Here is a 27,459-nt window from a genome sequence, read left to right on the forward strand (position 1 = left end):
ATATCTTACCAGCAATCTCCACAATGTCTCCAGGCACGATGTCCCTGGCCTTTATCCTCTGGACACTCTTCCTGTCCTGGCGGTAAACCTTCCCCATCTCTGGTTCATACTCCTTCAGCGCTTCTATGGCATTCTCTGCATTGCGCTCCTAAAAAAACAATTAAAAAGGGTGATGTGGATAAGATTCGAGAGGGGTAAAGAAAGTAGCGAAGACAGCAAGATTTTGAAACGAAACCACAAAAATGTGTTGGATTCAACGTATGGACTAGATTTGTCAATCTTCCTCTATAATCCCATTTGAAATTCATTCCATATTTTTTAATACAACAATTTGTAATGTTAAAATGTTGCCTATTATTAAGAATTAGTATGTACCTATACACTGTATACATTAAGTTTTGTGGGTAGCCATACACTAGCAAAACCATTGTGATAACAGCCAGGGTCGGATGGTCTATATTTGTTTAATTTGCTTCACCCAAGCCGGCAAGACTGGAAGATCATTATTTATGTAAATGTAGGACTAATTACTGGTTTTCGTGCCACAATATAGATCACAGGATTCAACAAAGCCTAAATGGGACACCACTTCATTACAGGATCTCAACTCCCACATGCATGACTGGCCTAATTAATACCCCAGTCATAACACTTAAACATCCCTCATTTGGTTGTACAACAAGTCCGCAAATATTGGGCCCAGTCATGTTCATGACAAGTGTGCGCGTGCTTTATCTGAGTGTAAAAAACTAAATAAAAAGGGACTTCAAAGTGCCAGCGACCAGGTCTGTGCAGACACATCAGTCAATTCGACTGCCGATAACCAGATAGAATCCAATTAGAATCCATTCATCATCTGAAACGTAAGGGTGTTCGGTTAAAGCCCCTGCCGATGTTACCTCGCTGCCATTATCATTCTCCTGCACCGCTTTGGTTGCAACTACCCTGCTTGCTGTGAGAAACACAATATTATTAGCACAACCATTTAATGGACCCATAAAATACAGGACTGCAATGATCTGGGTGGTTGTGAGGACCTTCTGGGAAGCGGCCATCCATATACTTTCTTTTGAAGAACATTCAAGTTTTCAGTGGCTTAAGAACATGTTCGAGGCATTAAATTTTTTTTAGTCATTTCACAAAGACACGCAAATCGATTTGCTGAGGCTGAACTTTCAAATATTAGGTATGTTTTCTGACTTTTCGATCAATAAATCGAATGCTTTATTTAAAATTAATGTATACTGCAAGCAGTCCTGCAGTATACATTACAAGTATTCACAGCCCACACGCACCGCCGAACCCAGTGATCGCCCTTTCTTAGCGATTCTTTCTCAGGTGGCATTGTGATTGGTTAAAACAGAATTGCGACACTGAAAAGAAAAAAAATGCATCTACATGATTCTGCAGCAGAGGTCTCCGCTGACTGCAATTCACACAGGGAAAGATAAGCACAATGAATTCCGTTTTTTTTATCTAAAGCTTGAAATAAGGTAGTCAGGCTAGCCCAAGTACCTTGTAAACTAAACTTGAGAATAAGAGTCAGTTTCAGGCAGCCGGTTAGTTGACGGACACTAAAGCAGTCATCTTTATAATATTTATATTTGAGAGGGTCCATGTCAGTGAATGGTTAAGACTAGGATGTCCCAGGTCAGCAGGGTTAATTAATAACACCACTTCAACCCAGGCCAGCGAAAGTAGGACAGAAAAGGGCTTTCGTTGACTGAGAGAAGGAAACCAGAATGTATAAGGTTGGTCTCTCTGCCCCGAGGGGTCCGTTGGGACACTAAATCTATCCTTACCCTGGATGGGGAACGCTGTGTGGACCCGCAGGCCTTCAAATGAGGTCTATTAATATGTCCTTCTCTCCCTCTATTCTTTCAGTCACACACTGCAGCCATCACATTAATTCAAGCACAAGGAACAACTCAAAGAAGAGCCCTTTGGGGAAACTAATGGTATTGTGAAACCAATTTTAAATTTCTCAATTATATTTTAAATTATTTTCCAGGTCCTACCTTATGCACTCCTTGTTGTAGACATAGTTAGGCAATGATAGCTTCCCTTAAGATGAACAGCTGGGATTGGAGAGCTTAATGTGAGGGATAAGCTCATTAGCCTTTCAGCATCAAGGTGGACTTGGACCAACTGGACATATTCCAAGCTTTGATTGCAATTATGGAATACCAAAATAGAATATATGGCCGTTCCACTCTGGTATGTCAATTTGGAGTTTGCAAGTTCTCGCTGGGTTCGCAAGGGTTGCCTTCGAGTGCTCCAGTATCCCCCACATAGGATAAAGGAAAGACACTTATTTCAAACTAACTACCCCATACTTACATTTCATTATCAAGTGGATACAACTAAAGTTGAAAGGCAGAACCATTCCTAGGAACTTTTAAGGATGTAAATCAGCCATGATTTCTGTTCAACTCATCCCATCCTGCGGTATAGACACATTCGGTAGTATGCAATCGATTGACATGCATGCACTATATTCCAAACAAGTTTTTAGCAGCTCCCATGGCTGTATCTTTGTCTGCCCAGTGCCCACCCAGGTAAGCACATCCAGAATCTGTGTTTAGTCGCCATTGCGCAAGCTCACTGCCTTAGAGACTGAGGGGTGCAGTTACAAGTCTGTGATAAGAGAGAGGCTGCATTATAGGCAGTCTGTCATATTTGTGCATTGAACAAAGAAAAAGTAAGGAATAGAAGAAGAAAAAAGTATGCATACCTGCCATACTCCTACAATAGCATTTGCTATCAGAATCAGGAGGATCACAAAGGGCTCCACGAAAGCTGTGACGGTCTCCTCTCCTTCTTCAAACCAAGCAAGAACCTACACAAGAAAAATGGTTCAGACCACAGAATTATACAAATACTCATTCGCTCTGAAATTGATTGCAGTGGAACTGCACAAGATCATAGTAGATCAACTGTATTATAAAACGATAAAGAAATGTATATTGACATATTTGAATAAGGATGCATTATTCACACTACCACGCTTGCATACAAACAAAATACAAAAGAGGGATGGCAAAGGTTCTAAGATCATGTCGTACATGCCCTTTTCAAATACAGCATGTACAACACAAGGCAAACCAGTCAAATTAACTTCCAGGAACACGTCTATTTTTCTGAAATTTAGCAGGATAGCATTACCTTCTGACTATTATTTTCCAAACCGCCTCAGGCTTTCCATAAAAAACAGAATCGCAAATCATACTGAATTTTTCAGCGTTTATTAGAATTGGGAATTTTAATAATAATTCCTGGTGTCAAGATTTGATTCAACCAATTATTATTTAATGGTACAGAAAACTCTACCCTGCATTTTTTAACTGGTAGGTGGAGCACAAAGGACAGTTGACAGTTTGCCCTGGGGATCGACTACATATTCAGCTTAGTACTGAGAGCTTGAGGTGTTGAAGTGGGAATACACAATAAAGACCTTGACCAAATCACCACCAAAATGAATCAGATGCTATTGCTGACATTACAAACCACTAACATGAATAAAGCACAAATGGCATGCGTGAGTATTACACAATAAAAAGGAACAGTGAGTAGTCAACAGTCGCTTCTCGTTTTTACTAACAATTCACGCAGCATTCTTTTAATAATACAAAGAGTGAAATCGGTTAATTTCAAAAGATGATTAGAAATCCAAATTATGACTGATGATCTGTTCCCCAACTAGTGTGGTGGGTGTAGATTCTTTAGAGCCAAACCACAGATCCTTAGAGCCAAAACATACTACAATTTGAACTGGTTGAACATGAAAGTTTCCCATGTATCAGTGATTTCTATGAATGCCTTGATGATCATTTACCAACGATATGCTACCAGAGCAAGTGCACTCACAATGACAAAATAGAAAAAGTGGAGGTAGGATGTGAAGTGACTATTTGAATTTCAGATATCATCCATGTTCCGTTACCGGACATATCTTAGATCCTTCCAACTCCTTGTCCAGGTCACTCATAGATTGTTTTCTACACATAGTCAATGAGATTAATATGTCTGATAAACTGAATTACACTTCCAATCTGGAAGAACGCCAGGTTTTTCTGTCCTCACAAAACAAACTGTACCTCTTTTGAGGAAATGGTATACCGTCACTGTTAACCACAGTGTACTGAAGTACGTTTACACATTTCACATAGTGAAATAACACAATATTTGTACTTACAAAAGATATGTACTTACAAAAGATATGCAGGCAGCGAGAAGAAGGATTCTCACGAGCAAGTCTTCAAATTGTTCAACCACTAGCTCCCAAAGAGATTTACCTATACAAGAAATCATTTTATTGCGATACATCAGCATTCAAAACAATTTATTCAGAATACCATCTATTTTAAATTAATTAAAAATAGTGTCGCACTTACCATCTTCGGCTGGCAGTTCTGCGGTTCACCCCATGGACAAAAGAGAGACAAGACATAAATACATTTGTAGCCATCATTTTACATTGGTTTGAGTTGTCACAAATCTAAGAAACTTAAAAAGTAAGACACATCTACAAGTGCCCGTGTGTCGGACCTCTCATCGCAGAGTATTACAATATGCAACGTCCACATTAAATCGTGCCGGTTGAGTTGACAATTAGGATAGCACAGAATGTCACCCGTTTAAAAAACATCCAAGTCATGGCCGATAGGGATCTCTAACTCATTCACTTTTGACCCACAGTGCCAATCCTTACCGTTGGGTCCATATTTCTCTCGCTGTTTCTTGAACTGCTCTAGACCCAGACCGGTGCTTTCATTAACGTTAAAGAAGCTGTAAACTTCTTCCACCGTCTTTGTGTGTGCGTTGTCCATGGTGAATGGTCACTTGAGGACACCGCTTCCCTTCGTCCTACGCCTCCAACCTTCACCTTTGAAGGCGCTTTCTTCCGTTAAATGACACAGTCGCTTTGTTGGAAGTGTCCCGCAACACACTTTGCTTGCTCTTTGGACACCGACACGGGATGGCCGGCTGATTTGGAGTCCGGACCGAAATTGAATGGTGGTTGCGAAGCTTGAGGGCTAACGGTTAGCACGCTAGCTAAGTAAACGCTGGCTAGCTAGTTGTTGGGATAACTCGCCGGTTGCGTTTTTCTATCTTTGACAGAAATGGTTGAATCCTCACATCCCCACAACGATGACAGGATATTCCTGTGAATATGTGATCCTAAATAATGTGCGCAAGACGCTCATTTAAACATGTGATTAAGTTCCCGTTAAGATCTCTCTCTCTCTCTCCGTCCGCTGTGGTTGACTATTGCGGAATCGCTCGAGTCTTCTTGTATAGGGCACCAATCGCATCTCTCCGCTGCACCTCTCGCGTGCGTCGCATGCAGTGCTTCGTGTCCGCATGTGGAATCCGCTCATTGGCTGGAAATTCCGGAAATCCCATTATTTTCTCTCTCTCTCTCTCTCTCTCTCTCTCTCTCTCTCTCTCTCTCTCTCTCTCTCTCTCTCTCTCTCTCTCTCTCTCTCTCTCTCTCTCTCTCTCTCTCTCTCTCTCTCTCTCTCTCTCTCTCTCTCTCTCTAATAATATTGATACATATTTTTTAATTGTCCATTATCAAAATTAAACATGAAATTACTACATTTATTACAAAATCGTATATATACCTACATAATAATTCGGTTAAGGGGCAACTGTTGGCTTCCTCTATCTATCACATCAACTACCTGTGATGTCACTAAGTCACAGGGCAGGGACAATTTTGAACGTTTTTTAATGGCCAATCACACTCCGCCTGGAGGTAAAATAGGGTCTCTTTAAAGGCACCCAGTGCAACTTTATGTAAACATTCAATGAAAAATAAACATTCAATTTCTAGTATTTTTTACACGTAGTAAGTTTCAATAACTCCATACCATTACATATCGACATTCAAGGAGCAAAGATGAGACGTCGTTGTGTGGTGAGAACTGATAGAAAATCGTAAACAACAACAATCGCCGGTGGGGAGAAGCCATTTTTCCATTGACTGGAAGCCTGCTTTATTTATTGTAGGTTACAAAAAATCAAGAAAATGGCGGCATTGTTGTTGTTATCGATTTTCTATCAGTTCTCACCACACAACGACGTCTCATCTTTGCTGCTTGAATGTCGGTATGTAATGGTATGGAGTTATTGAAACTTACTACGTGTAAAAAAGACTAGAAATTGAATGTTTATTTTTAAGCCTCGAAAGTTGCACTGGGTGCCTTTAAATATGATGATGTGTCAAGTCATAAATTCCAGGACCTTAAGGGGTCAAACAGTGTTACTGAAATAAGACAATGTCCCCATCCCTCTGCTCTGTTAATACCAACAAATCCAATAGCAAGTTTGAATCGAAAGAGATGGGATTGAAAGCTGGAATGATGACCTGTCACTGTCTCTTCTTCCCCTTTTTAAGAGGCTCTGGACATGAACACATAACTGTCAGGGTGTGTGTGTTTCCCTGGTTTTCCCTCCTGTGTTGATTACTGTTCCCTCCCCTAATGTGTCTCAGCTGTTCCTCGTTGTGTTTGTTATTTAAGCCCTCGTCTTTCCTTTGTTCCTTGTGCTGTCACTGTGGTTGTTAGTTGTGGTTTGCTGTGGTTGTTTGTGGTGGCTAGTCCTGCGTCTCCCGAGTTCCCTGTCGTCTCCCGAGTTCCCTGTCGTCTCCCGAGTTCCCTGTAGTCTCCTGAGTTCCGAGTTGTCTCCCGAGTTCCGAGTTTCCTGTGCCTTAGCCTTTAGGTTGAATAAAGTGCCGTTTCCGTTCAATACCGTCTGCGTTTGGGTCCTACCTGCCTGCATGCACCCGCAGTTCCTTAACAGAATGACAGCACCACTATGGGACCCAGCGGACGCTCAATTTGACCGTAAGTTGGAGGATTTAGTAGCCAAAACAAAGAAGACAATGGAGCGCTGGGAGGGTTGGGGGTGCCACCCGGTTCCTCCTGGTACTCTAGCTTCCGCATTGACTCCGGTCCCCGAGCCCTGTCCGGTTCCTGAGCCCACTCCTAGCCTTCCAGAGGGGGACCGGCCTCTTCGCCTGCTTGAGGTGGTCCGCCCTCCGCTCCTGCCTGAGGGGGCCCGCCCCCTGCTCCTTCCAGAGGGGGACCGGCCTCTGCTCCTGCCTGTGGGGGTCCTCCTCCACTCCTTCCCGAGGGGGGTTCCCCTTCAAGGCCTTCCACCGGAGGGGACCCGCCCTCGACCTGGCCTTCCTCTTGAGGGGACCCGCCCTCTACCTGGCCTCCCTCTTGAGGGGACCCGCCCTCTACCTCGCCTTCGCCGGCCTCCTGAAGGGTTCCGCCTTCACCGCTGCCGGCCTTCTGAGGGGGTTCTGCGCCACTGCAGGTCTCCTGAGGGACTGAGCCCTCATCGTCCTTGCCGCCGGCCTCCGGAAGGGTTCCGCCTTCACTCTGCCTCTGCTTGCCCCCCAGGCCGTCCGCCTGAGGCTCCCTGCCATGCCCTGGGGCAGTTTTCTGGCCGCCCGCCTGACGTCCCTCGGCTCTGCCCCAGTCCATTTATTTTTTTGGATTCCCCCCTCCTGGCGCCCCTCCACCCACCCGTTTTGGGTTGGACTTTCTTTGTTTTTTTGCTTGTCGTGGGTCGCCTGGGAGTCGACCCTTAAGGGGGGGGTACTGTCAGGGTGTGTGTGTTTCCCTGGTTTTCCCTCCTGTGTTGATTACTGTTCCCTCCCCTAATGTGTCTCAGCTGTTCCTCGTTGTGTTTGTTATTTAAGCCCTCGTCTTTCCTTTGTTCCTTGTGCTGTCACTGTGGTTGTTAGTTGTGGTTTGCTGTGGTTGTTTGTGGTGGCTAGTCCTGCGTGTTCCGTGTTCCCTGTCGTCTCCCGAGTTCCCTGTCGTCTCCCGAGTTCCCTGTCGTCTCCCGAGTTCCGAGTTGTCTCCCGAGTTCCGAGTTTCCTGTGCCTTAGCCTTTAGGTTGAATAAAGTGCCGTTTCCGTTCAATACCGTCTGCGTTTGGGTCCTGCCTGCATGCACCCGCAGTTCCTTAACAATAACGGTTCACGTAAATCTAAAACTTCAGCTCAACTTCACAGGGTTAGGTAGCTGGTACATTGTTACTTTATTCACAGACAGTTTTTATTAAGAGTATTTATTAGAAAGCTATTTTGATACAACTTTAATAACGTTGATTGACAAAGATCGCATAGCTTTATGCTTCAATAGGCTACTTGGTAGTCATTCAGCATTTATACTGCTTACTCACTACTTACTTTCCTTCACTGGCTCCCTGACCACCATAGAATACATTTTAAGATACTGCTACTAACATTTAAATGCTTAAATGAAAAAAAAACACGTACCTATCATACTTACTCGTCCAATACAGAAGTCTCAGATCCTCTGTCCTGCTCTTACTGGCTGTTCCCAAAACTAAACACAAATCTAGAGGAGATAGGGCATTTGCTGCCGTTGCCCCTAAACTGGAATAGCTTGACACTGCTTATTAAATTGTCCCCCTCTGTAGCTATTTTTAAATCAAATCTTAAAACCCATCTCTACTCTATTGCCTTTAATTCAGTATAACCTTACCTCATCTTTATCTCATCTTTTAGTCTTTTGATCCTGCTTGCACATTGATTCATTGCATTGTGGCAACCTCTAGCCTATTATCATTGTTATTACTGTTATTACTATTGTTAATATTATTATCGTTGTCTCAAATGTATGATTGTTACTGGTTTTATTGTTTCTTTTTTGTTTTATCTTTGTTTTTTATAGCACTTTGGTCAACTGTTGTTTTTTAAATGTGCTTTACAAATAAATTTACATTTACATTTGACTTAACACTGAAATGGAGTAAAACATTTTTAGTTATAAAATATCCTCAATATATGCCCTAGTCTCGTCCAACAACCAATACTGCCATAACTAACCTGTAATAAGTCTAATGTTTCTAGGTAAAAAAACAAATAATACCTAAAATATGTGAGCGAAACGGCAAGGAGTAACAGAATGCGGACAGAATGGAGTAGGAAAACGATGACATGACGGTTTTAAACGGTATTCTCTGCATACAAAAGTATCTCAAGTGCTTTAATGGATCGGCACTGCGAAAGTTTCCCATAGTACAACAGGTCTATGTTTGGTACGACGTGCTCTGCAGAAGAAACAGATAACCATATAAAGGTGTATGGACCATGGATCACACCGACAAGTCAGCTCATCCCAGAGCAAAGTTCAAAGGTTACATATAAATGTTTGATACAGTGACTCAACCATGCAGGGATCCTCTCTTGTATTCTTGAACCACTTATTTCAGGGGGAAACCACTGTGCACGCTAGTGTTCGATCACTTGTACATTTGTTTAACTAAATACATTAACCAGAGTATGCAGATTGGGTTCTGTTAATTAAATGTGTAGATTGATTCCCCAGGGAGGTTGCTTTATTCTATTTTGCTTCCTTTTGCTGCTCCCAAGTGGACAAAGATAACAACACAAAATAACTACTGAACTCTACATGTATGGTATGCACATAGACCAACTGTGATTTCAACAGTGAGTCACCAGAACTGAACACATGGATTCCTTTCTGTAATGAACATGGCCATAATAAGTGGAAGCTATATCCTAGCCTCCCGTTGTGTACTCTACTAACCCTCCTTAAGCTACTGCAACAAAATACTTTTGAGATAAATATAGTATAATTTACCTTGACAAGGACTTTCAGTTATTTGGTACACTCTATAGGCAATAATATGTAATTGGAAGTAAAATGAAGAAGAAAAGCAAGTTAATGGTATAGCTTGATATGTATATATTTATATAGAGGTATTACCTGTTATTGTAATATTTCTATAACTCATGTATGATCATATAAGACAATAACTTGCCTAAAATAAGGCATGTTTTATAGAGAAGAACTTTTCTTTATTTTCAATCAAAGTAGACCTATGCAGATCTTCATTACAAAATCACTCCCAATGTCCCATGCACTTGACAATTTTATCATTAACAACAACATTATTAATAGTTATTATAGTGATCATCATTGTACCAACATCGAAAATTACGTATAATGTGAGCTTAGACCGTTGTTCTTATAAAACATGTATGGCATTGACTCACGCGTCCAGTCAAAGCAATGAAATCCCGTCAGAAAATGCATTTTACAGTAAATCACGCGATATTTCCATCAGGGGTCAAAGTTGAATGCTGCCATCGCCATGTGAATGTTGTGGCCGCAAGTGCTAATGTTAGCTTTAGATAGTATACTATAAGTTCATTGGGAACTTATTGGTAACCAGATTATGTTTTGTGTTTAGGGACCGCCATCATTTTTTTTGGACTTAGTATATACGGAGCAGTGTTGATGCTTTTCATTTAGAATATTTTATAAACGATCCACGCTTTAGCAACTACTTGCCCAGCCGTTATCATCATTCTGTTGAATGTCTCTTATGGCCACCAAATGAGTGATGCTGAAAATACCACATCTTCTTCGTGCCTTAACTAACGCGCAACTCTTGCATTTCAATTACAAAGGTGAGTAGATCAATACACTGTCTTAATCTCGCCTGTTTATTGTTAATGACAGTAGGCTGTTCTTTTAATTCTCATATTCTTCAACTTTTAATTGGTCAAAAAAGCCTAAATATACTGGACATATGGAGAGATAAAGGAGAATTGGCCTGACCAGATTGTCTATTGATTGCAGGATTCCAACATAGATCACGTTGCACGATGAGCCAAGGGGAGCTGCTAACCACGATGTCAACTAAAAGAGTCAACGAGGAGGCAATCTCTGTTGAAGATGAGCAGATAACAAAAAAGGTCAAGTTAGAAGAAAACGTTGACAATGAAAAGAAGTATCCTAAAAAGAAGGTGGTTCTACTCGTGGCGTATTCTGGAAAAGGATATTATGGGATGCAGGTATGTAGCCAAACTCCAAGATCAATCAAGAATAATCATATGAAATGTATTTATTTAAATTGTATTTAAATTGTGTATTATAGCGAAATACTGGAACCTCGCAGTTCAGAACGATTGAAGATGAGTTAGTCTCCGCTCTTATTAAATCGGGCTGCATTCCTGAAAACCATGGCGATGAAATGAAGAAAATGTCTTTCCAAAGATGTGCAAGAACAGATAAGGTATGTAATCAAATATTGTATCCAGCCCTTCAACAATTAGGATTTGTATTTACAAAAGAGTCAATGAATTTAACAATATTTTGTTTTGATTTATTCATTTCATGTATTACATTCAATAGTCTACAGTGGTACACTTGTTAATGCGTGAACATTTATAATTGTCAGGGTGTGTCTGCAGCAGGCCAGGTGGTGTCACTTAAGCTGCGGTTGATTGAAGACATAATGGAAAATATCAACAAGCATCTTCCTGCGCAAATCAGAATTCTAGGTGAGATTTCCCTCTTTCATTAAATGTGCATTATGTGTGTTATCGAAATGTTAAACTACTTTAGACAACTGAAATACTATCTCCATCTTTAAGATGGTTGGACAAATTTGAACACCCATCCATCACTCATTTGTTCAAATCCTCAGGCGTTGATTTGTAGTAGTTAGTTATTTGGTCTTGCTGGGATCACACAATTTGTTTCAGAAAGTTGGGCACAAGCTGGGAAATGTCGTAGTACTGAGTGACTAGTTGGCACTTAATGGAAAACAACCGTTACTTGGATTTCTCTGGCTATACAGATGTTCACATCAGAACGCACCATGATGTCATTTAAAGTATTGAAGCTAGGGTAGGCCATTTTGAGAAACCAGCCAGAGTCAGCTAGATTTTGAAAGACTGCCAACCCTCCCATCAGCCCTCCCTCTAAAACTCCCTCAAAAACCATAACAAGCTCGCTATTATCAAATTGTCTTCCTAGCTTGTGGTAGACACCGGCCTTGCACCATAAGTGCGCCAACCAGACCATGCAGTTATTTCATTTAGGCTGGATGAAATTATTGGACAGTTTTTTTTTTTTTTTTTTTTAACAGGACTTTATTTATTGATTGCCGTTGGGATGTAAGCCTTATTTACAAAAAAAAATGGCAAAAAAAACTTCTAAAATATGGCTGACCTGCGTTTAAAATTCACGATGGGTATCATTTCAACTAGATCTTAGCTTAAAATAACCTGAACATATCTGTATTAAATGCTAATTGATAATGATTTCAATGTTGAACATGCTATACTGATATATTCTACAAATAAAAACCTACCTGTAGCTTTTTTGTTTAAAATAATCTTACCATTGACACTCCCAAAAGTCGTCCTACTCATGCCACTCAGATGAGTTACGATAGTTGGAGTCACACATTTGTGACACCAGTTAGTGGACTGAATTGGTTGATTTCTGAATGTCTACTCACTAGGAGCGGCTCAATCTTATACAATGCTACTTAAGTTGATTAAATGAATATAATGTGTATACGCCTTTAAATGTTTTGCCTTTTCTTTTTGCCATAGGTTTCAAACGAGTGACCCAAGGCTTCAACTCCAAAAACAACTGTGATGCGCGTACATATTCCTACATGCTTCCCACTGTGGCCTTTGCCCCAAAGGACTACGACACCCAGAAGTCGGCCGCTTTCCGCTTGGACCCAGAGACCCTCACCAGAGCCAACTCGCTCTTTTCCCTTTACAAAGGCACGCACAACTTCCACAACTTCACCTCGCAGAAAAGCCCCCAGGACCCCAGCGCCCGCCGCTACATCACGGAGATGTCCTGCGAGGAGCCCTTCCTCAGCGGCGACTCGGAGTTCGCCGTTATCACGGTGCGCGGCCAGAGCTTCATGCTGCACCAGATCCGCAAGATGATCGGCCTGGTGATCGCAGTGATCAAGGGCTATGCCAAGGAGGAGGTGCTGGAGCGCAGCTGGGGCAACGACAAGGTGGACATCCCCCGGGCCCCTGGACTGGGCCTGGTGCTGGAGAGGGTGCACTTTGACCGCTACAACCAGCGCTTCGGCGGGGACGGCCTCCACCAGCGCCTGGATTGGGCCGCGGAGGAGGAGTCGATTAAGGGCTTCAAGAAGGCCCACATCTACCCCAGCATCGTGAACACGGAGTCGGAAGAGCGCTCGATGATCAGCTGGATGGCCTCCCTTCCCATCCATGACTACGAGGCGTCGGCGGCGGATCGCCGGGAGAAGGACCAGAAACAGGTAACTGTTTTAATGTGATGAAAATAAAGGGCAGGACGATGGCAGATGCATGATCTATTCATATACATGCAGTATGTTCATTTGCTTATTTTTTTTCTTTTTCTACAGGAAAATGATGTGGGGAATGAATCCGATTAGACCAATACCAAGTTTATTTTTATTTTGGTGAACGACGTGATTTAATTTTGAGGTCGAATAAAAACCTGTTCTTACAACTGACTTACTCAGAAGCCTTCTTTGTTAAATCCTGATTTTGTTTACTCAAGGCAATTTTATTTATCATGTCAAACAACAAACCCAATGAAGATTGTTTAATGGACCTTCACTTACAAATACTGTATATTACAAGATCATTCGGTAACAGGATTTGCGCTCTTGAACAGGCTTGTGGTTTTAGTTGCCTAGAACCAAGCCAGTTCTGCACTGACTTATCTTTGCACAGGGAGGCAATGTTGGATTTTCTAATTTTGGATAGATTGATTTCAAAATAAGAAACTAGAAAACTTTAAACGGGACATTATGCCACCAGGTGTGTGTGTCTATAGCCTTACAAGCAGTTTCGAAAAATCTACCCCATGACTTCACTAGTGGGCGTGTCCACTGAGATCTGTGCTGGATAGATGAGCAACGTTTACTTCAGTCCACTGGGTAGGCTGGTAGACTGATCTAGGTGGACAAGCCCACTAGTGATGTCATATGGGGCAGATTTTCCAAACTGCTTGTAAGGCTAATCACACTCACACCTGGTGGTATAATATGTCCCCTTTAAATGGAATGAATTATAGGAAATATTGCAGATCAAATCAGGAGCAAGACGGAACAGCATTTATTCCACAGCAGTTCTTACAAAATGTTCTCAAACGGGGGGGGGGGGGGGGGGGGGGGGGCCTAGATATGAAAGACCCCAAAAGGTTTTCGTTTCAAAAGAACACACTCCTACTCCAGGCAGAAGTGCTGACCAAGAATGCCCCCTCCTCCCTGGAGAAGCTTCTTTGCCGGTTCAAACTCCAGCGGAACATTCTTAGTCGCTTTCAGGTCTCTTTCCATTAGCTAAAAAGGATGGAAAAACTGGAGTTATTTTTGGTTCACTGCTAGCACACAGTTTGACAATATAAATGATACCTAATATGCAGACATAACTAAAAAGATGAACGATAAGCCGGCAAAGCTTTTCAGCCTGTACCATTCCTTTTAAGAATGTTGACTCCCATCAAATGCCACATTACCTCAAAATTTGTGATCTCCAACAGCTCATCTATGTCCTCCTCTGGCACCGACAAAGGCTTGTTAATTTTCAAGGCCACTCTGGTCACATCGGGGTGGTAATGACTCTGGAGGGTCTGCGGGGAAATACAAAAACATTGGTGTTGGGCTTAAATGTACATACTGCTAATTTAGTTGGAAAAGTACCACTAAAGTGATCTAAAGCACGTGGACATTGAAGAGCATGCGCGCACCTTTATCTCCCAAAGGCTGCTCTCCAAGGCATGGCTCAGGATAGGGTCCTCTTCGTCCATCAAATACGGGTCCTCACAAGATTCTGTAACAAAAGAACACAGGTTGGCTCACTAACGTCTCGACTATATACCCTGCTACGTATTCTCTAAAACGCATTTCCTAACAAAAGCGCAGACTCCTGTACCATGCTTAACTAAGCACAGACCTTAACCAATAAGAAAGTTCCCGATAAAGAGTCCCTCCGGGACGCTAAAGGCCCCTCTGAAGACCCGCGCCTACCGTCTGCGGTGGTGGGCCGGTGGATGAGGACTCTGCAGGAGGGGTGGCGGCGGATGAGGTTGTAGATGAAGGGCAGCACCATGAGGAGGGACTCTGGTGGCGCTGTGAGAGCCAGGCGCGCCAGGCGCTTTGCAAACGCCGCCACTAGGTACACCGGTAAGTGGCTGGAGGGGGGACAGGCATCCAGTTTATAAAATAGACATACACGTGGTTGAAATACACAATAGGGTAATGATGATAAAAAATATAAACTTGGTAAAGACAAAATATATATGGTACAGGTGCATACAGAATGGGGTGTGGATTTCCAATTAATTAACAGGGTTGTCTCCATTTAGAAAAGAGGTGTAGCTGGTTTGAACTCAGAAAACAATACAAAAATCCTAATACACAATGCTGTTAACGTCGATGTGATGTATATATGTAATTGAACTTTTGTTTATAGGATTGTTATGGGAGAACTCTAAAAAAATGGGAACTTACGTGGACGAGAGGAAGAGGTTTGCGAGGTGGAAAAAGCGAGCCCTGTACTTTACATGGAACACTGAGGGCTCTAGCAAGTTGTACAACTTCTTGTAGAAATCCGGGTAATCTCTGAAATATAACACATTATCCCGTAAAGCAAGAATTGACAGTTGTCATACGGATGTCCATGAGTGGACTATTTGTGTTTCTTCATAAGAAAAACATTTATTGCAAATACAGTAATTCTAACACAGTTGGCACCGGAAATGCATCCGAGGTGTGCTTTCCACCAGAACGTATAATGAGCAACATAGAACACAGCAGCCAGTGCTATAGATTCACAACAAGGAGATCATCTCCTGATCACTGTTTAGACATTAAAAGGCAGGGAATTGGAATTGAATGGATCTTTATAATTCCCCATGGATCTAAACAAGGAGATACTTACAGATTATGGTGATGGATGAGGATAAACAGGCCATTGAGGGCTAGTAGACTGATTGCTCCTCCTGCATAGCACATTCAATGGAATAAAGTAAAATTCTGATTATTTAAAAAAAAAAAGGTTATTTAATATAGATGGTATCACAGTTGTTTTTCCTATACTTCCAAAGCATTGTATAAAGATATAACATTAGAGCAAATTACTTTGAATCGAGATGTTTCAAGACCGAAGAAAAGTGGAGTAAAAGTATTAAAAAAGATATGTCATAGTAATGGGGTTATTGCAATTTAGAGGTTAGCCATACAATATGGCTGGGGTTAACAGAACTAGTCAGAGCATTAAAAAATATATAATACCTTGGGGACTCTTAAGATGGAGACGGTTTCTGAATAAGTAGACATGATGAAGTTGCTCTACAGTGCTCACTCCTCAGCCGTTACTCACCGACATCATAGGCAGCCGTCAAGAAGTCAATCATTAACGTTGGGTTGCTCATGTTAGGGAGAATGGAGTCGTGGAGAATCACCAGGATCTTTTTGTACATGTTGCTTGGCAACTACAGCAAACAGATGGGAAACAGCATAAGAGAAACTGTCTTGTAATATAGTATATACATTGTACCTTCAGAAAGTATAGAAACCGAAAGATGTTTGAATAAGGGTGCATACCTTATTCTTTAGAAATCCGAGCCACATCCTCTCAAAGGAGCGTTTGTGTTCCTGAGATGTAGAAGCACATGGTGTCCTTGGGTTACTATTGTTCAACCTCTTCTGAATTAAATCACTTCTCAACTCCATATATACACAAGTCCAGCGATTCCCAGTCAAATGATTGCATATCGTTGCTTTGACGATATGCAATCATTTGAATGCTTTGAATGTGAATGCTTTGAATTCACATGTGTTGTCTATTGAGCAACACATGAAAGAATGGTATACTCACGTTTAATTTAGCTGCTTTCCACTCAGAATGCTTATCTGGTTGGAAATAAAACGATGAATGATTTATATAAACTGGTAACCAATATTATTTACATTAAGCGGTATTGAGGTCAAGTTAAATTTTGTAGTTTTGTAGTAGTAGGATTTGTTCTTAACTGGTTGAAGCATAAAGTAACTAAAGAACTCGAACTAATAACTATTGTAGAATCAATAAACAAGTAATTATGTACAAACCTTTCTGTTTGACCATGAAGTTTGTGAGCTCAGACTCTTGGCTCGGCATGATGATGCTAGACATCAACGTAAACACGTTGTTCTGGTACACGGGAATCACTTCCTGTAGGACATAACAGGATTATTTAGAACATGAAGCAACAAGGGTCTGTTCCAATATTTATTCCTAGTGCTCAGGCGGAGACTTGATCGCACTAAGTTCAAGCACCAGCGGTATCGCGGTAAGGTATAAATGTGGAATTGCTGTTAATTATCGGACCAATCACAACGTTCAGACCTTGTAACCAAATCCCATTTGTTATTTGTGGCCTTACAACGGCGTGATGTGTTTGTATCGGATGACACAATCACGGAAAAAAATCACTGATGTATCCCCAGTCTCTGACACAATTCTTTGGCCAAATGAGCACCTTGTCAAGCAGTCAAAAATATAACAGTGGATGCGACGGCAATTAGCGGCAAACCGCTGAAGGTTTAGCAGAAAGCCAGAGGCGAATGGGCGCCAGACTGACAATCTGAACAGATCCACGGCCTGACACACAATGTACGTGCGCCTCCTCTCAATGTTGCACAAGGCTACTACCTACCCCTTTGCTCTTAACCATGACCGAGCCCACGTTCACCCGGACGGAGCTCATGACGTAGTAGCGGACGTCCACCATCTCCAAGTACTCCGTGAACCTAGAGATCAGCATAGTGTTGTCCTCTGCCTTGGAGAGCAGCCTTCCAACCACCCCCTGGAAACACAGGGTCAACATAGTGTCATTTAGGACCGCAAATAACAGTGTTAGACAGGGCTTGCTTTATCTGACAAGCAGCCGAGAAAAACTAAACCATTCCTTTTTATAAGGATTATTATTAACCAAATATTTGAACACTGTACTATAGCATTCAACAGCAAGTGATGAGGTGTCATTTCTACTTAAACCATTTATCAATTTTAAGATAATAATTTGATAAGTTTTCTGTTGAATCGACTTGATTAATCTGCTCATCGTTGCAGCACTAGTATCATCAGAGCCTCCCGACCACTGTCTGGAATTAACTAGTACCGTAGGTATATCGGTCTATAAAATAAATTGCTATAGATATGCACACTATTCCCTTGAATAGCAATATATTTTTGAATAAATATACCAGAATAAGTGTTCTTGGAAAGCTGACGTGTTCACTCCAATCCAAATCCTCCAGAGGGTACTGTCCTTCCGCAGCGGCCAGCTTCATCAGGGCAACGAGGGCACACTCCTGTAAAGGACAAACTGCATTAGCACAACACCACACAACTACCAGATTACGGGATATTTTCTTGAAGTATCCAAAGACTTTTCAGCTCACCTTAACTCCGTAAGACTTGTGGACGAGGTGCTGAAGCAACGTCTCCACACAGTCGTTGTAACGATGCCGCATGAACATGGAATACTTATCTTGAGCATTGTGTTCCCCTGTTAAACATGGACACACACGGTGGGTATGTGGGTTAAGCCCCGAACATTGAGGAAACCCTGAATCTGTTACAAATGTAATCCTATGTTAAGATAGTCAGAAAAGTACTTTTTTTTCACAGATAGCAGCAACAATCCTTTTCTAACCATGTTAAATGCACGCATGAACATATAACATAGACATGATGTATGATTTAGCGTGATCTCCAGCTGAGACCAGCTGTTTGCGGGGGGGTTCAGTCCTATTAGACAATTGAAAACATCCCTCAGAAACAAGAGGACTCGGCCTATTCTTCTACATACAGGTGTTGAAGAAACTCCCATGCGTTAAACAACTGAGTAGGACATTTCATTTGCAGCAACTCATCATTTGTTTAGCGATATGCAGTTCTTCATTTTCTAGATTATAAGAGAAAACTAACCAACTCACCAGTCAACATCGCTTCTTCATCAATAAGTTTCCCAATGAACAGGTCTTTTCTCTCCAGAAGAGCAACAAATAAATGGCAACATGCATTGATGGCAGATATGACTTCCTTTTCTTTCTCTGACTGTAATAAAAGTGGGAATTTGTGGTTAATGTCATGTCTACAGAGCACATATAATGCAGTATTGAGTGAAGCATGTATGTTTCAATTGTTGGGAGTCGTTTGCCTACGTTGAATGGACACACTGCTGACCAAAACATACCTGGAGACACTCGAGAACGTCAAAAACATCGTTAGCGTTTTTTCGGCTGTCAATAATTTGTTGAACTTGTAAACTCGGGTCGATTTTAGCCTTTTTTGCAGCATTGGCTGATGTGGTTTTGGAACACACGTTGCGCTTCTTGGCCGGCGCCATGTTTTTTTGATCAGAGCATAACAGGAAGCGTCTTCGGCTCTAGCGGTCAATGGGTAGCCAATATGCTCACTGCTTCTCCCCGTGGTCAACTCGGGTAATACACTTTATACCAAAAAACTTAAATTGCAACGTACACACCTTTTGTTTCTAAATACAATGTTTTGTAGCCAAATTATGTATTCAATAAATGATTTAGGTTAATACATGGAGTTTGACAAAATATAAAGATACTAAGCAACCCATTTATTTATGTACTGGTGTTTGTAATTATGTATTTATTTGTAATTTCATCATTATGGCCTTCATCACAAAATCAGTCTGAAGCCGTGAATATTACCAATATCAAGCTGTTTTTTCGATTTGATTGATTGGATATCACATAGTAACGCAGTAGTTACACAAATCAGAATCCTTGAATATCGCAAAATATTTGTTTTTATCTTTTGCAATCAGTAATAAACAATCATAAACGATAACTTCTTGTTGCAGTGTTTTGCGTAGGACAATATTTCTCTTGCTGTAACATGGCCTCTTCTTCGTATCGGTTATTGGCAGTTGGCTTTATGGTTGGCTTTATCATTACCAAGATGCAACATGCATGAAACTTGTTATACATGCACCATTTGTCATGATGAACAACTTTCACATCACAACCCATACAGTCAGATCATTTAGACTTCATGCAATGGCTACTACTTGACCAAACACCCACACATAAACTGTTTTGGTGTTAAAAGTGGTACAAGCTGCAAACTCGTCACACATGTAACAGGTGAGCATTGGATGGTGTGAAATGCATAGCAAGAAGGCTAAAGACGCCAGAGATATACATTTCAAAGTGAAATAAATGCATATCTCTGATGTTTAAACTGCTCTACATTGCAATTTTTTTTGGTCAAAAACACACATGCTCGGCTGTCGAATATGGCTACAAAGGGTAGATTCCATAGTATACCCATGCCAAATTTCAAGCCTATATCTGAAATTGGATGCATTCGTTAAGTTCTCCCTTCTGAACTGCAGCCTCTCTACAATGCAGGCTGGGCCTTAAAGAGGTACACACGTAATTTCGCAAACGTCAGTTTGGCAATGGATTTTGAAACTATGCTTTAGAAACACGGTTGTTGATGGTTTTGTTATGTTAACTTCCGGTAAACCAGTTTTTAAGGCATACCAATGCCATCTTACCATACCGACCAAGCTTAGCATACCTCCACGTACGGACTTCTATTTTCAAAATAGGTCGGTCATACGGTCATACTGTCAGTCATACTGTCGTTCATGCTGTCGGTCATAGCCTAAGGTCATATGGTCAAACTGTCGGTTATACTGTCGGTCATACGGTCATACTGTCGGCCATACGGTCATACTGTATGACCCCGTCATGGTTGCTTGCAACTACTATTATTATTATTGACTTGAAATTGTGAAGTTAACTACAAGTCTTTGGAGAGACTCTCAGACAGGCATCTATAACATGATTGGGAACCCTGAATTGGGTATATTAACATTTCCTCCGTTTTTTCTTTTTTATAATGTTCGACATTTCTTAATTGAAAAGAATAGTGAGGTGGCAACTTATTAGTGGGGCTTATTACTAACCCTTTTAACTCCACATTTAGAGTGCTCTACAGCCCACTACAGGGAGGCCTACGGCTATGGGAGAGTACAGGGAGACAAACCAATGGCATAGGGCCATCCATTGACCTTCATGAGACAATTAACAAAGATTGGTTGATTTTGAGCTTTGTTCATTAAACAACAATACCAACTAGATCTAGCGGAATGAACTAGAATGAACCTTGAGTCACAGACTCTTGGGCAGGATTCCAACAACTGTACAGCCCCTGCAGAGCCGTTACACCCCTCAATGGATTCTTGGCAATGTCGATTTTTCCCAGGAAGGGGTACGACAGATTCTTTTGTTGATAGCTGTCTAACCCCAAAAAGAGCGCCTTACTGAGTAGGTAGGTGTCCAAAAATCTGGAGCCCAACTGCTGGGACTGATCGGTGAGGGAACACCTGAATAGCGCTCTGTCCAGTACACGTTTGTTTTTGGCGTTGTCCGCAGCCAGCAGCACGGGTAGCTTTAAGGACTGCAGAAAGGTGATGAAGGAGGTCAGAGCCTTGTGCAAAGTGACGGTGGTGACGGCGGCAATACGGACGCATATTGGAGCCTATAGCCGGCGGTTACAGTTTTTATAACCCAATCTGATGCACCACATGCACGCCACGGTTGAGCCCGGCCAGACAGCGGCCCCAGCTTCATTGTTTTCGCTGCCGTGCCGGGCCGAACGGGCTTGGTGGGCTGCGCACCAGAGCTCATGCCCACCAGGCACCGTTTTATTGCATTCTGTTCGTTTTTTCTGTTTTCCCGTGAAGCTGTGCCCTCGGCTCGGTACCTAGATGCGCGCTGGCAAAATGTTTTGATAAACATTCTATTGGGGAAGGGGGACTCGCATGTGTTTGTGAGACACAGCTGCGGCTCCAACGAGCGCTCTGCAGGTCCGACCCTTCTCTTCTTTGCCTGGTCGTGAACTGTGAAGGCCGAACGCCCTTCTGCACGCCTTTTGCAGGGCTTTGAACATGCCCTCTGTAACCGCCCTGGAACTGGGTTTGGGAAGAAACATCCAGGGGGGACGGTGATGGCGTCCGGCCGGGCTTGCCGTGCCGCCCTGGCCGCAGCGCCCTAGGCGGCGCGCCGTTTCTTCAAGGCTCCCTGAGTAGCCGGAGGAGCCGCACGGCCACCTGGCGCCTCCTCCCACATACACTACTGTGTGCTTGGAGGAGGGTCCACAGGCACGTTGAGGAGTTGGGATTTCTGCCTCAGAAAGACACTGGACAGGTTCAACCAGCGTGCTCTCTCTTGGGCGACCATCAGAGCAGCTGGACGCCTGGACAGCACTCCTGTGAAGGCGCAGGCACAGGTCCGTCACGACGCACAGCTCATCCCACAGGGCTGGGGCGGGTGACGTTGACTTGTTGACCTCCAACTCTGCCTCGTAAGGTAGCAGCAGCAATGATGTGTTGAGTGCCCTCACCGTCGTGGCCATCGCCTTGTAGCCCTTATCGGCCTGTGACGACTGGAAGGAGTCGCTTTGGACGGCAGTGTAGGGCTCGCCGAGGTCATGGCGGACTTCTGCGTGGGGTGGAGGTGCGACGCCAGCAGTGGTTCAACCGGAAGCAGGTGGGAGAACCCATTTTTCCTCCATACCGGCCCAATCCAACACCCTGAGAGAGGCTTGCTCCAAGACCTGGTAGCTTCATCCATTCACTCTGGAAAGGCTGGAAGCAGCGACGGTTGAGGCTTTTGCCTTTGGGAGTCGCTTGCCCTCGTAGCGAGATGGGGCGGTCTCCACCGGGGGCTCAGGCCACTCGATGTTCAGCCTCGCAGCTGCCCCTTTGCATGCCTCGTGGAGGTCCATGCTGACGGCCGGGTTTCGGGGAGCTGGTGCACGGGGGCAAAGGAATTTCCTCCTCGTCCTCATGAGATGGGTACCAGCAGCTACTGTATGGTGACAGTCTAGCTTTAGCCTCTCAGAGGTCAGATGTAGTGATGTAGGCTGGCGTTTGGTGACCGAGGGGGGAGCCCGCTCTAAGGACAGTCTGCTAGGCCGTCTAAACCTTCCGTCCGAGCGCTGCTTCTAGGAGCGAAGAGGTTAAAGGCTGGAGAGATGACGTGACAACGGGACTTATGTAGTAGGAGGGAGTCCCTCCTCTGCGAGCAGACATCACGTCTGTTGGCCAGTCACGACTGGCGTAGTGTAAAATTGCTTCTGGGGGACAGCGCGAGGGGCGTGTCCCATAGTGAGATACCGAGCGAATGATGAAAGAAAACATCGATCAAGTTAATGGTGTGATCCAGATGCCTCGGACACCAGGGGCCGCTACGAATAGTCAAATCTCTTTATGGCTCCTTTCTTTAACCTTTGTCGAAAAAGTCATTGGGTTAAGTAGAGATGAAAAGGTGCTTCCTTTCAAACATAGGAAAAGACAGCACTGTTTAAAATGAATTCTACTCCACTTGTCCTAACCGACGTCATTGCGCGACAGCGAGAATTGCTATCTGTAGCGTCTCTAGTGTGGAACTACAGTTTTCTACTACAATAAGCACTCTTTCGATCCATGCGTTCTTGTCGTATTGATTTCAATCAGGTTGTCGCCACCAGTGAGAATCACCTAGGTTTGAATTGGCCAACGGGAATATTTTAGGCCACTTGAATCTCAACTCACATGTGGAAAAAAAGAGGCTCAACTTAAGATATTGAAATTAACTGCGCCCAGTAGTCTTTCTTAAATATTTTGTCTGCATTTTGTTTTCTTACGGTGTATATTGTGTGCTTAAATGACAATTTCACCTGACATGAATCTGTATTAAAAGTGGGTCATATATGTAGTCGAATAGTAACATAAATATCTAATTTGGTGACTTCTTGACCCGAGAAAATGCAGGCAGTGACTTTTTGGCGCTTGTGGATTGAAGACGACAACTCCTACAATGCCATTCAGCGTTCACCCCCTGAGGGACGTAACATAACAGCCAATCAGCGTTCACTCCCTGCAGTTCAGAAGGAACTGCAGCATGGAGGAGAAGTGATTGTTGCCGTTTGCGGACTCCCGGAGCTCTATATCTAAATAATATAATATTTATATAGGTATCTATATAATATAATATTATATATAATATCACGGCCAAAAGCTGTGTGCGCCTCCAGATGATATTAGGATTTAAAGACTGCGTCGGGTTCTCGGACGTCTCTGGTACTTCCAGAACAAGTAAAGATTCCTAGTGGGGGTTATCTCGGCCAGAGTCCTGCAAGGGTTCGGGTACCTGATGGGTGACCCGCACAATTTGGATGAAACGGGTGAAAAATAATACTGTGTGGGACAAGGGTGCGGGTTGGGTCGGACGCCTGAACAGCGCTGGTCTGGATATGTTTTTCAGGAGCGGAGGAGTCAACTAAAACCGTCCACAGTGGATGATGGGCTTTTTTTGCACAGCAATCTAAACCACCATGGCAAACACCAGATAGTGTAATTACCCAGCGTTCCATTTAATGTTTTCCTTCGGGTGCGGGTCGGGCGTCGGCATCAAATTATAGCGGGTCTGGTAGGGTGCGGAATGTAATTCCCGGGTACAGCCGTGTGCGGTTTGCACCCGGCATGGTGGAGAAGGAATTGGGGGAAGAAACGTCAAAATCCATACCGTAGCGCAAATACACACTGGTGTGCTCTCTATACTGTTTAGATCATACACCCCTAAATCCCAGCCACTGGCACTGATCTGTAATGTGCTTGTAGTTTTTAGAGCCCCCCCTTACACTTCCTGCTTTAAATGACGCAAAAATCGACACTTTTTTACGTCATTTAAAGCAGGCAGTGTCAGAGGTAGATGCGGCTCTCTCCCGTCTCAGGGGAAAATGATGGTTCCTAATGATAAAAATATGGTTTCTAACGATAAAAACAATACTGCAAATGGCTCCCTTTAATTACTAGCAATAAATGAATTAATTTTGATTCAAATAATATAGGTTTCTGGAATTGGTATCCATTATTATCAATTGTATTTTCTTCTTTTCTCTTCTTCTGCTTTACCGCGTCTCTCATGCGTCTTCGCGTGAAGTCGGTAAACTTTGTCGGTGGCATGTTGCTGCATGTTGCATGTTGCTGATGCATCGAGGCTCCTTTCCTAAGCCTTTTTTAGAATTCAAGTACTTCTGGATCATCTCGTTAGGAAAGGGAATTTCCTGTGCAAAAAAAGAGAATTCATAGAGGCCGCAGCCTTCCGAGTTGCACTTGTGACGTCATTTCCGGTCTCGGAGCACTGTGGATAACTGGACTGGGGTGTGGGCAGCAGTCTGGCTTAGCTACATAGATAAATATATATTTTTTTTTTCAATATCTAAAAAAATACAAAAATAATAAAATAAACGAAAAATATATTTACTATGCAAAACGTAGTTGGTCATGCAACATCAACTGGTTTGGTTTGTCCTCATCGCCATATGAGTTGTGTTTTCAGCTTTTTCAATGCATATTGCCACGGACTGGGCCAGGGACTATTCTTAGAGTTCACTTGAAGAACTCACTGCAGCGTGGTCAGGGTAGCTGGCACGGTTATTTTCCCATATGTATCTCTCCTGTATCGGGAAATTATTCTAGTTAGATGGATGGATAGATAGATAATAGATAATAGGAAAAAATAAATAAAAAGGTTGAAAGAAAATTAACATATTGATATTTTGTCACATAGGTTGGATACTCCAATTTATATGTGATAATATATTTGACTGTTATTTTGTCGGATTTCACCATTCGATAATAAAGTAACACACAAATGACACAGCATAGATTCAAATTGCATAAAGTGTTCAGGGGATCCGAAAGGTCCAAATTTAGATACTGTGACGACATTCTGGCTGGCACTCTCTCTCTCTTTTCATCTTTTCTTTACCCTCTTCCTCCCTGTGTGTCTGGGCTTGTGTTCTTACGTAGGCCATGTGTTCACACAGCAGGCCTCTCTGAGGACAGAGAGTGTAAACGTCTTTGGGAGCTGAGTGACTCTAAACCCCCCCGGTACTGTGCTTACTTACTTAGACCTACTGCCTAAAATACACACTGACCCTTTATCTAGCGGAGGTGGGGCTTAAGAGAACGTGGATGTCCGGGAGATATGCATGAGTTATACATGAATCCTCGCTCTCAAACAAACCTGAAGTCCACTGGTGGCCGGAGAGAAAAGGATTCACGTTTCATTCGCTCAGGAATGGAACAAAAAGGAAATGGCATGAGAGAAAGGCATGAGAGAAACAGAAGTCAGACCACAAATAAACAGGTAAGATATTTTTTTTTATAAACAGTGTTTAGTCTTGGTTTAAAGTCATATATCTATATATTTTTCTTATTCATACTGCAAAATTAGATATACAATTATACAGCTTTAAACAGTCATGCTGCAATGCTACTTCCTTAATTGAATTTGTGCTTTATTGTCGACAGACAGACAGACAGACAGACGGACGGACGGACGGACGGACGGACAGACAGACAGACAGACAGACAGACAGACAGACAGACAGACAGACAGACAGACAGACAGACAGACAGACAGACAGACAGACAGACAGACAGACAGACAGACAGACAGACAGACAGACAGACAGACAGACAGACAGACAGACAGACAGACAGACAGACAGACAGACAGACAGAGAGAAAGACAGAAGGACAGACAGACAGACAGACAGACAGACAGACAGACAGACAGACAGACAGACAGACAGACAGACAGACAGACAGACAGACAGACAGACAGACAGACAGACAGACAGATAGATGGATATTGCAACTAAATCACATCAAGGTTTCCGGTCTACATTCCAGGCTGCAACACCAATACAATCTGAGATTACGTACCAAAATTATATGAATGAAATAACATAAGAAACATGAATAATACAAAAAATACAGTGCACAGTAATCAAGCATTATAATACAACAATCCAATGCTAAATCAAACTACAGAATAGCCGGTAGACCTTCACCAAGGCTAGCCCTCAAGGTCTGCTCTTCAAGGGATACACCTGTTACCCATTCAACATCTAGAAAGCTGCCCCACGCAAGACAAAGCATGGAGGGGCTCCAGCGCTGCTGTGGAGGACTGTAAGGAGGCCCTTCCCTCAACTGAAACTGCTGTTGAGGGAAGAGATACTTCTCTCAGTTAGGAACCCTCCTGAGCACAAATTAGGAAACAAGCAAGAGAAAAAAAGTGCTGGGAAACTAGCGAACATTTAGTGAATGTTTGCCATCATTTAAAAGAGACCCTCCCTTTACGAGGGTGTGTGTAGGCACTAGTGTGTGTGCAGGCCCCTCGCACACCACGGTGGCCCTTAAAACAGGGAGCTGAGAGGTCGGTTGGATCCTTCCGGGGGGCTGGGGTGGTGGTGTGGGGCCTTGGTCCTCGGCATCACAACATGGCAGAACAAGGCGAGGCCAATGCGACCTTACCAAGTCCTGGTATTCTGGTGTGGATGAATCGTAAGGATGCTGGAGAAAGCAGGAGGTGTCTTTTAATTGATCAGATCCTTTGAGGTGTTTGGCATAGAGCAGCAAATAAAATGTTCACTGCACAAAAACATGTAGAACGTATTCACTGCACATCATTGAATAGTTGAGCAGTATGCTCACTACAGGCAATAAGAAAATATGCTCGCCTCTATTCAATAATATA

General features: G+C 42.9%; 3 protein-coding genes across 5 annotated transcripts in view; 1 reads left to right on the forward strand and 2 right to left on the reverse strand.

Annotated features, from left to right (window-relative positions):
* atp2a2b (ATPase sarcoplasmic/endoplasmic reticulum Ca2+ transporting 2b) overlaps nucleotides 1-5,344 on the reverse strand; it is a 28,820-nt gene extending 23,476 nt beyond the window's left edge. For all 3 annotated transcript variants that reach the window (XM_060049742.1, XM_060049741.1, XM_060049740.1), the window contains exons 1-4: nucleotides 4,712-5,344; nucleotides 4,213-4,412; nucleotides 2,735-2,839; nucleotides 10-148 (exon numbers count right to left, since the gene is read on the reverse strand). In XM_060049742.1, coding sequence (XP_059905725.1) covers nucleotides 10-148; nucleotides 2,735-2,839; nucleotides 4,213-4,332 — 364 coding nt within the window. In that variant the 5' untranslated portion in view covers nucleotides 4,333-4,412; nucleotides 4,712-5,344. The remainder of the gene's footprint in view (nucleotides 1-9; nucleotides 149-2,734; nucleotides 2,840-4,212; nucleotides 4,413-4,711) is intronic.
* Nucleotides 5,345-10,128: 4,784 nt separating this feature from the next.
* On the forward strand, nucleotides 10,129-13,332 carry pus1 (pseudouridine synthase 1). The gene is made up of 6 exons (XM_060049766.1): nucleotides 10,129-10,486; nucleotides 10,659-10,873; nucleotides 10,957-11,094; nucleotides 11,260-11,362; nucleotides 12,425-13,122; nucleotides 13,231-13,332. The coding sequence occupies exons 1-6, from the start codon at nucleotides 10,420-10,422 to the stop codon at nucleotides 13,258-13,260; spliced, it is 1,251 nt and encodes a 416-aa protein (XP_059905749.1). The 5' UTR covers nucleotides 10,129-10,419; the 3' UTR covers nucleotides 13,261-13,332.
* Nucleotides 13,257-19,301, reverse strand: noc4l (nucleolar complex associated 4 homolog). Its single transcript, XM_060049765.1, has 15 exons — nucleotides 19,077-19,301; nucleotides 18,817-18,937; nucleotides 18,280-18,386; nucleotides 18,082-18,189; nucleotides 17,532-17,681; nucleotides 16,945-17,047; nucleotides 16,712-16,746; nucleotides 16,438-16,488; nucleotides 16,214-16,325; nucleotides 15,773-15,833; nucleotides 15,343-15,453; nucleotides 14,860-15,023; nucleotides 14,580-14,662; nucleotides 14,349-14,462; nucleotides 13,257-14,172 (listed from the first exon to the last, which is right to left on the reverse strand). Exons 1-15 carry the CDS (start codon nucleotides 19,227-19,229, stop codon nucleotides 14,059-14,061), a joined length of 1,587 nt encoding a protein of 528 aa, XP_059905748.1. The 5' UTR covers nucleotides 19,230-19,301; the 3' UTR covers nucleotides 13,257-14,058.
* Nucleotides 19,302-27,459: the final 8,158 nt, after the last annotated feature.

Source organism: Gadus macrocephalus, chromosome 4, assembly GCF_031168955.1.
Source record: "Gadus macrocephalus chromosome 4, ASM3116895v1".
NCBI classification, from domain to species: Eukaryota; Metazoa; Chordata; class Actinopteri; order Gadiformes; family Gadidae; genus Gadus; species Gadus macrocephalus.